At 44.1% G+C, this 13225-nt stretch overlaps 3 protein-coding genes across 4 annotated transcripts in view; 2 read left to right on the top strand and 1 right to left on the bottom strand.

Annotated features, from left to right (window-relative positions):
• LOC122618158 (elongation factor-like GTPase 1) overlaps positions 1-6086 on the top strand; it is a 75026-nt gene extending 68940 nt beyond the window's left edge. The window contains exons 5-6 of the mRNA XM_043794326.1: positions 1521-1729; positions 5970-6086. Of these exons, the coding sequence (XP_043650261.1) occupies positions 1521-1709 (189 nt within the window). The 3' untranslated portion in view covers positions 1710-1729; positions 5970-6086. The remainder of the gene's footprint in view (positions 1-1520; positions 1730-5969) is intronic.
• On the bottom strand, positions 1818-5800 carry LOC122618161 (proton-coupled folate transporter). 2 transcript variants are annotated; one of them, XM_043794331.1, is made up of 6 exons: positions 5666-5800; positions 4765-5034; positions 3033-3836; positions 2593-2931; positions 2145-2473; positions 1818-2072 (listed from the first exon to the last, which is right to left on the bottom strand). In XM_043794331.1, exons 2-6 carry the CDS (start codon positions 4777-4779, stop codon positions 1949-1951), a joined length of 1611 nt encoding a protein of 536 aa, XP_043650266.1. In that variant the 5' UTR covers positions 4780-5034; positions 5666-5800; the 3' UTR covers positions 1818-1948. The 2 variants fall into 2 exon arrangements, with proteins under 2 accessions (XP_043650266.1, XP_043650265.1); XM_043794330.1 differs by lacking the exon at positions 5666-5800 and having other exon boundaries at positions 4765-5421.
• Positions 6087-9364: 3278 nt separating the features above from the next.
• On the top strand, positions 9365-12272 carry LOC122618160 (protein scarlet). The gene is made up of 7 exons (XM_043794329.1): positions 9365-9769; positions 9946-9995; positions 10099-10235; positions 10437-11402; positions 11529-11770; positions 11830-11930; positions 12002-12272. The coding sequence occupies exons 1-7, from the start codon at positions 9441-9443 to the stop codon at positions 12175-12177; spliced, it is 2001 nt and encodes a 666-aa protein (XP_043650264.1). The 5' UTR covers positions 9365-9440; the 3' UTR covers positions 12178-12272.
• Positions 12273-13225: the final 953 nt, after the last annotated feature.

The following is a 13225-nucleotide window of genomic DNA, read 5'->3' as shown; positions in this document are numbered from 1 at the left end:
AAAAGTTTGGTAATTATTTATATCCCACTGAATATGAAACCCTCGAAAGACTCCCTTTTTGGGGCAGTGCACTCATCTGCCTGCTGGTGGCTGGCTGCTCATTTGTCTGGCCCGGCTCAGACGCAAGTTCTGCGCACTTCTGGAGCACTTCAGCTGCCACAGGGTCTCCTCCGAATGCTGCCCGAGATTTGGAGTGGGAATGTCGGGAATGGGAATGGGAATGAGGATGAGGATGGGCATGAGTTTTGGTATGGGTATGGGTAGGGACGGCGATGAGGAGCGATGGAAAGACTGGAGGCTGCTGCGCATGCGCAGAACCATTTGCGAAGGATGGCAGTCTCGCTTTTGCGTTCCTGTTTTGTTGTGACAGGGATTGCAAACTGCGAACTGCGAACTGGGAACTGGGATTGCCTTACCTTGTCGAGGACTACTGCTTGGCTCCCTATAGTGCCCCCATTGTTCCCTTCGCCTCGATCCCTTGCCCACACTTGGCGTTGTTGGCTGTTGTTAAACAAGCGAAACTTTGTGCCCGATAATGATCTACATGGGATTGCGAAGATGTTCGAGGGCCCGCAGTTTAGCGTAGTGCGAACAGATGGCCCAGAACACGCACAGTGAGAAAATCCTTAGCAAGGTGGCTGTACAAATATATGCCAGATATTATTAAATCGGCTTATGTGGGATACTCATAAATGAATGCATAGATAAAGGGCAAAATTTAGGTGCTAACTTACCAATTGTCCATGTTTTGCATTTATGTTCTATATGACTCTATTTTTTCTTGCTGTGGAAGGAAAAGTCTCTTCCTGACAAAAGACCAACCTCAAGCCTCAGCATCTTAATCAGCTCTCGAGCAAGCTCAGTCATTGATGAGGGAATTCATAAAGTGTAGAGCCCAAAATCTGGAGTGGGAGAGTGCTAAGTTTTTCCAGCGAACCGCTCGACACCCGCCCGCTGGGTCTCGAGTCCTTGCTGGAAGGAACACAAAAAAAAAGGAGGAAGGAAAACAAAACAATGCAGATCTCACACCAGAGATTCTCAAGTGGTTCGCCTCGCAGGAGGCAATCATCAATCAAGCGCAGGGAACGCTCTTCACGCCATTCGCTATTCGCCATTCGCCATTGAGGAAATGCCCCGTTCTCCGGTACGCCGGTTCTGCGTATCCTGGCGAGCCTGCCTTATCACGTAACGTGCAATGCGTGTCCCTGCGTCCTTTGAAAGTCATTAAGCGTCGAGTCCTTTGTCGCAGCCTCTCAGCCTCTCGAGTCCACACAATGAAGATGTGAAAATGCACGCTTTCCCTGCTGCTGAGACAAAGAGCCCTGCTCAGAGACCCAAAATACATACGACTATACCGAAGAAATAAACCCCGACCCAGCATCATAAACCCAACCCAAATCCAATCCAGTGCGAGGCGAGGCGCAGGCGCAGGCGCATAGACACAGCGACGCCTCGTTCCTTTGTCCCGTCTCAAGTGCCTAAATGATTTCCCGGAATTTACACCCTGCGTCTGCTTACAGGTGATTGATATCGATCCCTTCTGGCTGCCGACAACCGAGGAGGAGCTTATGCACTTCGGCGAGAAGGCGGACTCCGCGAACCGAGCCAAGGTCTACATGGACAGTGTCCGGCGGAGGAAGGGCCTCTTCGTGGACGAGCAGGTGGTGGAGCACGCGGAGAAGCAGCGCACCCTCTCCAAGAACAAGTGATGCGGCAGCTGAGCTCTCGGGTAAGTTGTATATTCAATGCAATTTCTATTTCCCCTCTTCCATTTCAACCAAAACCACCATTCGATATTCCTAAATGATAGGTCAAAATATAGAAAAGTTTTGCTTTTATTAAAAATGTATGGATGGGAATGGTATACATTGGCAAAATGTTTAATGCAATAGCTGCCCTGGGTTCAAGTCTTTTAATTAGGAACCGTTTTTCAGGATTATTTCACAGGCTAATTCTCGTGCTTTTCAGTTTCCGCCTCCACGACAGCTTCCCTTTGGGAAATAAGTCCGCTCTCCTTTTCAGGAACTTCTGGAACAGCCAGTGCATTTTTGCCCAAAACAATGTGAATGCAACTAATAGTAAAACACCAAAAAAAATAAAATCATTAATAAAATAAATAAGAGTCACACCGCGGCATCACTTACAGAATCATCACAAAGACAGCGATTTGGGTGCCAATGGTTAGGATGAAGACACTTCCGCCGTAATTTGTACTCTGAGTGGCCCGATAAAGTTGCGAGTAGCACACTCCGCTGATGAAGGGCACCGCATTATCGCAAACTGAGAGCAGGGCAAACACCTTTCCACGCTCCGATGTGGGCACTATTTTCGAGGTCATGGCCCGGATCATGGGACCCACAATCGGACCCAAGCTGCACACAACGGCTCCGGCGTAGAGCAAGTCCGTATTGGAGGCAAAATAGAAGAACAACCGGGCTATCGAATGCGCCCACGTGCCAATGAAAACGATTGTCTATGAATAAAAGCATTTAAATGCGATGAGTAGTAAATCAGTTGATGATTTAATTGGGGTTAATTCTACTTGGTAATCAAAATTAGACAATAGACAGATTTGTGCTAACGAGGACTCACCGTATCCCTCCATCCAAGGAGCTTGTTCATCAGCGGCACCGCCAACAGCATGGCAATCACATAGGCCGACGACTTGAAGGTCTTGAAGTGGCTGTACGCACTCACATCCCAGTCGAATTTGTCCAGGGTGTACATGTAGAGGTACTGCCCCTCGTCGCGCTGAAAGGTGTACAGGGCCATGCTGACCAGAAGGATAACGAGAAAGCTGCGGCGATGTCCCTTCCGCGGCTTCACCAGCACCGCCAACGAGTCCTTCACATGCTGCTTATCAAAGAAGTCGCCCCAAAAGCCACAGTATCCGAGTTCCCTCAGCGATCGCTGTCTCGGCGTGGTTTGCCACTGAAAGTTATACATAGATGTATTTAAGGAACCTGGGAAACAAACATATTTTCCGATGCTCCTTCGAACGTTTCGATTTCTAGGGTGAATCCGAAACTTACCTTCAGGGCGCACAGGGTGTAGATGATGGCGAGGGCAAGTAGAGAAGCGTTCACGGTGAACATGTCCGCGTAGGACTGATTGAACACGTTGTAAAAGAGGTGCGAGCCCAGGGCCACGCCCAGGGGCATGGCACTGAGGTAGATCACGTCCAGGATGGTCACCCGGATGGTGCGCTGCTCCAGCGTGGAAATGTCCGAGATGTATGCGAAGCAGGAGGCGAAAATGGCCACATCCGCACCGGTCAGCGCCGATGGCAAGGTGGCCGAGTAGATGATGTTCTGCACCGGCCACGTGGGCATCCTGGCATTGACCACTATCATGGTGGAGTAGACGAACTTGCCCACAAGTCCCATGAGCAGCGGCAACTTGCGGCCCCGCCGATCCGAGAAGGAGCCCAGGAAAAGGGCAAGGATAATGGGGAAGACGTGGGCGGAGATGTTCTCCCACTGAAGGAACCAGGCATTGGTCAACATTGCTTCCTTTCTGAACTTCTCGTTTTCCGGCTTGTTGAGATTCCGGCAGATCTCCTCCGTGAAATTCCTGTTAACCCGACAGGATTTGTACAGGAAGAAGTTCTGCTCCACCACCGAGGTGATCATGAAGGCGAACATGTACAGGAACATCGTGGGCTCCACGGATATGGATTTGACCACATGCCACGCCCACTGGCAAACGGTGCGGCCCGCCCCCTCGTCTCGCTGTTCCCTAACGGGGCCGGACGCGCTGTTCTCGCTGCGCTCACTGCGCTCACTGTTCTCACTGGACCGACTATTTCGTCTTTGTGCCGCATTTTCGGAGTGTGCCTGCAAGTATGCAATGGTTGTTTTGGCATTCGAGTTGTCATTTCAAATCAATGCTGGCAATGCCAAAGATTTCGAAGAGAGGATCTCCTCGTTGGCTTTGCGATTAAAACTTGTTTTAAACAGTCGGTACTCTACAGCATTTGGTGAAGTTTATAATTTGGTTCACTGAACAATTGCTTGTTTATTTATTTTTTAGCAGTTAGTTACACAATTAATTTCACCACTGAATTTATAAAAATAGTTTATTTATGAAGCAAGTTAAAAAGGACCACCCCAAATGTGCTCTATTTCTCAAGAACAACTAATAAAAACTGAGGTGGTTCACTGCATAAATTTCGTTGCACTGCAACGTTTCAATAATAATTCTTTTTTTTCACGTGAATTTTAGTTTAATATAACTTTTTTAGTAACTGGTTTTAATGTAGCAACAATTTAACGGAACATGGTGTTATAGCATTTGGCATCTTTTCAGTACATAAGAGTATTCGCAAGTCACCAGAAATTCCTCAATTTATTGTCGACCGCATGTTGACAATTTTTTATCATGTACATTTTAGTTAACAAACAATGTGATTCTTGTGTTGCTTTTGTAAAATTCTACGAATGTTCCTTTTAATATTTTCTGTTATGTGAAACCAGACACAGCACTTAAAATCAATAATGAAAAACTTTATCAACAACAAAAACTCTATTCAAGGTCTTGTCTTTTATTTCAAAGATTTCTTCCGCGAGCTCGCGCGCTTTTCAGGCATCAATTGTGATACGTAATCGTTTAACGAATCGCGACGGTCCAATTTGTGCGATTTTTTAATTGCATAAAAGGCGAACTGTTTTTTTTTTTGCATTTTTGTCACTCACTTCGTGTTTGTTAAATTTAGAACGTAATGTTTTAGGCCTCGCAAACAAAAACAAACTAAAAAGCACTCACCTCTCTGGCGCTCATTTTTACTTTGCGCACTGTTCACTCTCACGCTGTTAAGTATGCGGGGTATGCTCCGTTATGTTTGGGGGTGAGTATGCGCTCAAAGCTTTTGTGCTCTCGCGGTTTTTTTTACCGCATGGCTTTCGCAATTCAAAATATAACCGCCAAAAGCAGCTTATCAATTGATTACACTACCAGTATGTGCATTGCTATTTGGTTATTCAATTGCCATTTGTTATGCAAATTTGCAAAAGATTAGACTTCTAGCCGTGTACCCTAGATATGGGGTAAATTAAATTATTGTTTACTTCAATGAATTCGTAAGCCAATCTCACAGTTATTGCGTACTTAAAATGTTCAATCCTATTATCTAAGTAATTATATTGGAAACTGCGGGAAAGTTGTAGGTTAAATTATTAAAGATTTGGTGCTGTATATATTAGGTAAATCCATTTATTATTCATTCATTGTTTGTTTTGCTAATTTTGCGATAGATTAGATTTTGTAACCTGCAATCGAAGTGTGGGGTATATCACGGAATCGGTTTTTTATCTCACTTCTTGGTTTTATTAATTTCACGTGTACGGCTGTATACTTGGTACTAACTTTAATTTTCGTCTAGCTGGGTTTTTTATAGTTCCATAATTATCCTTATATCTGTAGCTCCCAACTTTTGTTCCGTATCAAAAAAGTACAATAAATTGAACTACTAAAAAAACTCGATAAGGGTTATGAACTTTAATTATAGACTCATTAACTTTGATTTACTACTGCTGCGATTATCATTCTCAGAGATTTTCAATCTCCAAACAGTGGTTTACTGTGCTCAGTAATGAACTTAGTTTAATTGTTGTGAAATTGATTCCGCTGCTGTTGGCATTTGTTTGTATATTGAATATCACATTACGCTGCACTTATTTTCCACCGATCCTGTGTTCCGAAGAACCCAAATATTTAACCGCGCGGATGCGACACGTCCGCTCTACACCTCGATGGCAACTGGAAACTCAGAGGGTAGATCCGTCCACTCAAAACTGGCTTATCAGCCGAAAAGCTGATACAGCTGATACAGAGCGTTTTATATTGGCCTCCGCAGCAATCAGAGCTTCAATAGCGATTGTTCGTTGCTCTTTATTTATTTACGTTTTCAAGGGGTTTTCCCAATAAGCTGCTGACCATTTCTGATTACTTTCTATTTTCTCTTCTTGCAGGTGCTAAGAAATGATTGCTTTACCACCACGAATGGATGAACACATCAGGCTGAGGAATGACATATATTTTTATATCTTGTACACTTATTTAATGAACAAATAAAATGTTAGGCAAATAAATGTTATTTTCTTAAAAAATGCTGGCTTTATTTTAAATTTAGGTTCTACGAGAGTATATTAGATTAAAAGAGAAAACATTATTTTGAATTGCCCAAAAGTATGCAGCAACTGTAAGCGATCTTTAGCAAAACTTTCTGTTCGGCTTGCTTCCGTAAAAGTCATCGAAGCGGGAGGACCTCAAGGAAGTGTGTTAGGACCCACTTTATATTCTATCTTCTCTTCGGATATGCCCACTCATACAGCAGTCACTGGACTAGATCGCAAAGATGTGCTGATTGTGACAATTGCTGACGACACTGCAGTTCTGACAAAGAGTAACAGCATTACCGAGGCCTCGTATGCACTCCAAGAGTACCTGGATGCATTTCAGAATTGGGCTGAGATGTGGAACGTCTGCATCAACGCTGACAAATGTGCAAATGTTACTTTCACAAACAGAACAAAAAGCTGCAGCGACGTCTCACTTAAAGGAAGAGTACTTGACCACAAGTCATCCTACAAATATCTTGGAGTGATCTTAAATAGAAAATTATTATTTGGAAGACATATTACGGCGATACAGCACGCTTTCAAGACCAAGGTCTCTAAAATGTCGTGGCTAATTGCTGCCAGCAACAAACTTTCCCTTGCCAACAAGGTCAGAATTTACAAGAGCATATTAGCTCCTGGCCTATTCTATGCAATACAGGTGTACGGGATCGCTGCCAAAACGCACCTGCATAAAATTTGGGTTCTCCAGGCAAAAACGCTCAGGAAGATCACGGGCGCTCCTTGGTACATGAGGACCTAAGATATTGAACGCGATCTGCAGGTGCCAAAAATTGGAGACAGGATCCAGGAGCTAGCGAAGAAATATAATGATAGGCTAGAATCTCATCCCAATAGCCTAGCGAGGCGACTAAGTATCGCAGCCCAAAGTCATCGGACAAGAATGAGAAGAAGACTAAAACGCCACCACCCTCAAGACCTGATTAACCGGGACTTGACATAAACGTGCTACATGTGAATCCGCTCAATTCCTTATTATTATTCTATATTACTATTCCATTTCCTATAAAAACTACCCAATGTAATCTTTGTAAATTAACTTAGATATTAAAAAATTTGTTTAATGTAAATACTCAGATTAGATTAAGTTGTCCAATAAGGGTAATAGTACGCTAGTCCAAATAAACAATTTCGTTAATGATAAAAAAAAAAAAAGGCTTGCAAATGGTGCTTTTTAAAGGCTGATTTTTCAAAACAACTACATCAACTAGTAACCAGCTTTCTAGAGGATAGGACGTTCTGTGTAACTATAAACGGAAACAAATCTTCGAAAAGGCCAATTTGCGCAGGAGTTCCCCAAGGCAGCGTTCTCGGCCCTACATTGTACTCTCTATACACTGCTGATATGCCAACTCCAAGATCGGTCCGAACTGTGGACACAGATGACGTGCTTATTGCAACATACGCTGATGATACCGCAGTTTTAGTCAGAAGCAACTCCTTGGTCATTGCCGCAGAAGCCTTACAGGAGTACGCTTGTTCCTTTGAAAAATGGGCGCAGGATTGTAACATTCCTATGTTCCTATATACAGTAGCAAATGCGCAAATGTTACGTTTGCGTCAAGACCTGGAAGCTGCTTCTTGGGTCCGTGCTGGAGCATAAGCCCTATTATAAATATCTTGGGGTCATCCTGGACAGAAAACTTAACTTTGGACGACATGGTACATTGGAAAAGCATACTATGTTGTCAAAAGCGGCAAAAATGTCTTGGCTCATGTCTCCTAGGAACAAGCTCTCCTTAAAAAACAAGGTGGCCATATATAAAACAATCCTCAGCCCGATTTGGAGATATGGTTTAGAAGTTTATGGAATTGCTGCCAAAACACATATAAATAAAATCCGTACAGCTCAGAGTAAAATACTGAGAACAATGTGCAATGCTCCCTGGTACATGCGTACTAGTGATATAGAAAGAGATCTGGCAATAGAGAAGGTTGGTGACGTTATTCAAACACTAGCTCAGAAGTATGAAGACAGGCTGAACCGGCATCCAAATGTTCTCGCTAGGAGATTGTAAGGAGAAGATTAAAAAGACTCCACCCACAGGATCTATCTTTTAGAACCATGTCGTAATAAATATTCCTAGTTTTAGTTGTCGCAGTACAATAATTTAATTCTACATGTATCCAAACTTTTTAATAAAAACAAAAAAAAAAGATTTTTCAAAAAAGTTTCTTAACAAAAATATATAAATTTAAATTTAAATAGTAGACAAGCATAAATAGTAGCATAGGCATAAAGAAGACAATAGTGGACAAGCAAGAGACCCGAATAGAAACTCCAAACACTAATACATTAAATACATTATTTAGGTTAATCAAATCTGATTGGCTCCCAATATCTTTGAATATGTGAAATGTTTCACACTATGAGAAACCTTCATTAAGAAAAAGAGTCTTGTAGAAGTGTGAGGAATAACAGCTGCCGTTTACCAGACTAATTTATTTCTCAATCATTTTCTTGCTCCCCTTTTGAGCCAAATGAATGCGAAAACGCGTAGCAAAACACAGACGAGAAGTGGCTCCCATCTGGTTGTTGGCTTTCCCGATCCAGCGGCGGTTTCCCGAGCTGGCTGCTTGGATGACTCTGGCGCTGCGGGGCTTCCCGTTGGATGGGTGGGTTGGTCTGGACTGCATTTTCCGCTGGCAATGGTAATCGGAGCCGCCACCTAAGTCCGCTGCTTCCCAAGCGGTCGGTAAACTGCAAGACGATCGAATGCCCGCTGCCAGGGCCACCCTAAAGATTGTGGACCCCGCACCTCAGATCCCAAGTTGAACATATTTGCATTGTGGGGTGCTGAGCACCACAGTGGGCATTGGCAAGAAAGCTATTACAAAATAGTACCCAACTCATTGTTCTAATTACACCCAAGAGTGTCAGAATAAACGCTTTGCAACGACGATAAAAAGGTCTCTAATGTAAAATTAATTTTAATAATTTCTATAAAGCCCTAAAAAGTACATTCCTCTTGTCTAAGAAACTTTGTGTAATGGTGAAAATTATAAAAAATTAATTCTTTTGATTTCATAGTTCAACAGACGTTTATCTAAGCTGATAGTAAACACTTATTTAATTCTTACTTTCTTAATTATTATATATATTTGTTATTATACACTGAATGTTTCTTGTTGTCGCATTCTCATTACCCAGTGTGTACTGTCCCTGTCTATCTTACTGTCAACTTGGCTGTGACGACTTCTCAGCAAAGTTTAGATGGTTAGTTGGTGCCCAGCTGTGGCACGCTTCGGTTCAGCAAAAGTCAGGCTCCTCAGCAGTGATATCCCAGATAAAACCCAGAGATAATGTCGGACTCAGATAGCAGGCTGATCGATGTGGAGGCCCCGGGGCGGGTGGAGCTGCATGAGTTGCAGATGATGCCGGTGGGCAGCACCATTGAGGTGCCCAGCTTGGACAGCACACCCAAGCTATCGAAACGGAACAGTTCGGAGAGGAGTCTGCCCCTCAGGAGCTACAGCAAGTGGTCGCCCACAGAGCAGGGAGCCACCCTGGTGTGGCGGGATCTCTGCGTCTATACCAATGTCGGGGGCTCCGGGCAGCGGATGAAGCGGATCATCAACAACTCGACGGGGGCCATTCAACCGGGCACTCTGATGGCTCTAATGGGCTCGAGGTAAGCAGCTGCTGCGGAAATCGATACGGCTCGAGATCAGGTGCACTCGAGTGGAAAGTGCTCGAGAACTGGCTGTCCAAAAAAGTGCTAACTATGTCAAGATGTCTTACTTTGGACTCTGATAAGCACAGATTCCGCTGCCACTTTCCCCCCTAATAAAACATCTTCATTCACAGTGGCTCTGGGAAAACAACACTCATGTCGACGCTCGCCTTTCGACAGCCGGGTAAGTGCACTACCAAGTACATATAACTATGCGGTCCCGATAAGATTACACTGATCCCCACACTATCTCCGCCGCTCCATTTGCATTGGGATCTGTGCTGCAGCCGGGACCGTGGTTCAAGGCGACATTCTGATAAACGGCCGGCGCATCGGGCCCTTCATGCACCGCATCAGCGGCTACGTCTACCAGGACGACCTCTTCCTCGGAACGCTGACTGTTCTGGAGCACTTGAACTTTATGGTGAGCTACTGTGTTTGTATAAAAGTTGTCCGTCATCTAATATCTTAGTTTATAGCAATGGTAGAATAACTTTCATACGTGTTTCTTTAATGAGACTCTTCCCACGTGCTTCTATCAAGACATTATCTTCTGGATGATAGTGCAGTTTGGCCTACTTTAAATATGGCCTTTAGTTTAAATATTCCGCTCTCCCTGTTCTAGGCACATCTCCGCCTGGACCGTCGGGTGTCGAAAGAGGAGCGTCGCCTCATCATTAACGAGCTCCTGGAGCGAACCGGCCTCCTTTCGGCGGCCCACACTCGAATTGGCAGCGGCGATGACAAGAAGGTCCTTTCGGGGGGAGAGCGCAAGCGATTGGCCTTCGCCGTGGAGCTGCTGAACAACCCGGTGATCCTGTTTTGCGATGAGCCCACCACGGGACTGGACTCGTACAGTGCCCAGCAGCTGGTGGCCACGTTGTACGAGTTGGCCCAGAAGGGCACCACCATCCTGTGCACCATCCACCAGCCGAGTTCACAGCTCTTCGACAACTTCAACAACGTGATGCTGCTGGCCGATGGCCGGGTGGCATTCACGGGATCACCGCAGCATGCTCTAAGTTTCTTTGCCAATCACGGATACTACTGCCCGGAGGCGTACAATCCGGCGGATTTCCTAATTGGCGTCCTGGCCACCGATCCTGGCTATGAGCAGGCCTCGCAGAGATCGGCCCAACACCTTTGTGATCAGTTCGCCGTCAGCTCGGCGGCCAAGCAGCGCGATATGCTGGTCAACCTGGAGATTCACATGGCGCAGTCCGGCAACTTTCCCTTCGACACGGAGGTGGAGTCCTTCAGGGGCGTGGCCTGGTACAAGCGCTTCCACGTAGTTTGGCTGAGGGCATCGCTAACTCTGCTTAGGGATCCCACGATTCAGTGGTTGCGGTTCGTCCAAAAGATCGCAATGGCGTTCATCATCGGAGCCTGCTTCGCCGGAACCACGGAACCCTCCCAGTTGGGCGTACAGGCCGTTCAGGGCGCCCTTTTCATCATGATATCGGAGAACACCTACCATCCCATGTACTCCGTGCTGAACCTCTTCCCCCAGGGATTTCCGCTGTTCATGAGGGAAACCCGATCGGGTCTCTACTCCACGGGACAGTATTATGCGGCCAACATCTTGGCTTTGGTGAGTGTTGAAGCGAGGTTTGTTAAGTTAACCCTATTAAATGGTTATAGAGTATTTGCCATATATCTTGCTTTTAGAGCACGCACATACCATAAAAGCTGATAATTTTAACTTATTTGTTAATAGCTGCCTGGCATGATAATTGAGCCCTTGATATTCGTCGTCATCTGCTACTGGCTGACGGGTCTGAGGTCCACCTTTTATGCCTTCGGAGTGACTGCGATGTGTGTGGTGCTGGTGATGAATGTGGCCACAGCCTGCGGTTGCTTCTTTTCCACGGCTTTTAACTCGGTGCCGCTGGCAATGGCTTATTTGGTGCCCTTGGATTACATATTCATGATCACCTCGGGAATCTTCATACAAGTGAAGTGGGTGATTAAATTGTTCATTTTTGTAAACTCTGTGTCAAGGAACACACTGCTTTCAGCTCGCTTCCAGTGGCGTTTTGGTGGACACAGTTTCTTTCGTGGATGCTCTATGCCAATGAGGCCATGACCGCTGCTCAGTGGTCTGGAGTGCAGAATATTAGTAAGTGGAAACCGAGTCCCCACTCAAAGGACCTAACTTCATTGAATCAATATTAATTTAAATGCTTACAGCCTGCTTCCAGGAGAGTGCCGACTTGCCCTGCTTTCACACGGGTCAGGATGTCCTGGACAAGTACAGCTTCAAGGAGAGCAACGTCTACCGGAACTTACTGGCCATGGTGGGGCTTTACTTTGGGTTCCATCTGCTGGGATATTACTGCCTTTGGCGAAGGGCTCGAAAGCTGTGAGAGCTCCCAGTTTGAGTGCTGTACATATACTTACTACAGAGCTATGAACTATGAACTCATCCAATAAACAATGCCTAGATTTTAAAATAAATAGCGCCATTTATTAACACACTTTGCTTTTATTTCCTTTGTTGACAGCACAATGAAACATTTACTTAGACTGCATTTATTTTTGTCCTTATCAACTTGAAACTGAACACCAAAGCTAATCAACAACGAGTTCAATACACGCATACACTTATGATTATACTATAAACGTATAGGATACTTCATACTTCATATTCTGTTAAATTATAGTTCGTAGCTAGGCGTAGTCAAAGTGGCCGAGAGGCATTCGTAAAATTTGCAAGTTAAAACTAAGTAACAAAAGGTTATAAAATAATTTATGCATCTTTTCATACTCTTCATAGAAATCACAGCGAGAATTTTGTTTGGTTTTCTTTGGTTTTCGTTTTGTTTACGCATTGTTTAAGTTGCAGTATTTAAATATAAGTATATATTTATACTTAGTGTTGATGCTTTCAGCAACATTGAGACATACAGACATCGAAACACATTTAACATTACATTCAAACAATACTATTTCAACATATAACGTATTAGATACTCTTCCCATCTCAACCTATTCTCTAGTAAATATCGTTTGTGCAACAATTCAAAAACTTTTCATGCTGCTCTTCAATTGACAGATTTTTGGTTTTAGTTATTTGGAAAACACCAGCTATGAACAGCCTCAAAAACCGATGCTATACTCCCTATCGATATGATATACATGTACATATATTGTAATGTAATATCTCTTAGCTCGGTGTAAAAATATTTTGCTGGGGAATGCAATCGAGTCATATAATAATATAATATTTCCTTTTATAGCATGCGTAAAATAAGAACTGCATGTTATAAGGGTTCATTAATGAAAATACATTGAAATACCCACCATTAACCATAACTTTTAATTTATTAACTTGTCAATTATATACTTATGTATATTCATTCATTTAAGGAGACTTATGCAATTTATCGTTTACAATTGTATTCCCCAACGTCA

Source organism: Drosophila teissieri, chromosome 3L (assembly GCF_016746235.2).
Source record: "Drosophila teissieri strain GT53w chromosome 3L, Prin_Dtei_1.1, whole genome shotgun sequence".
Lineage (NCBI taxonomy): Eukaryota > Metazoa > Arthropoda > Insecta > Diptera > Drosophilidae > Drosophila > Drosophila teissieri.
Note: the sequence above shows the minus strand (reverse complement) of the source record. Positions and strands in the feature narration are given on the sequence as shown.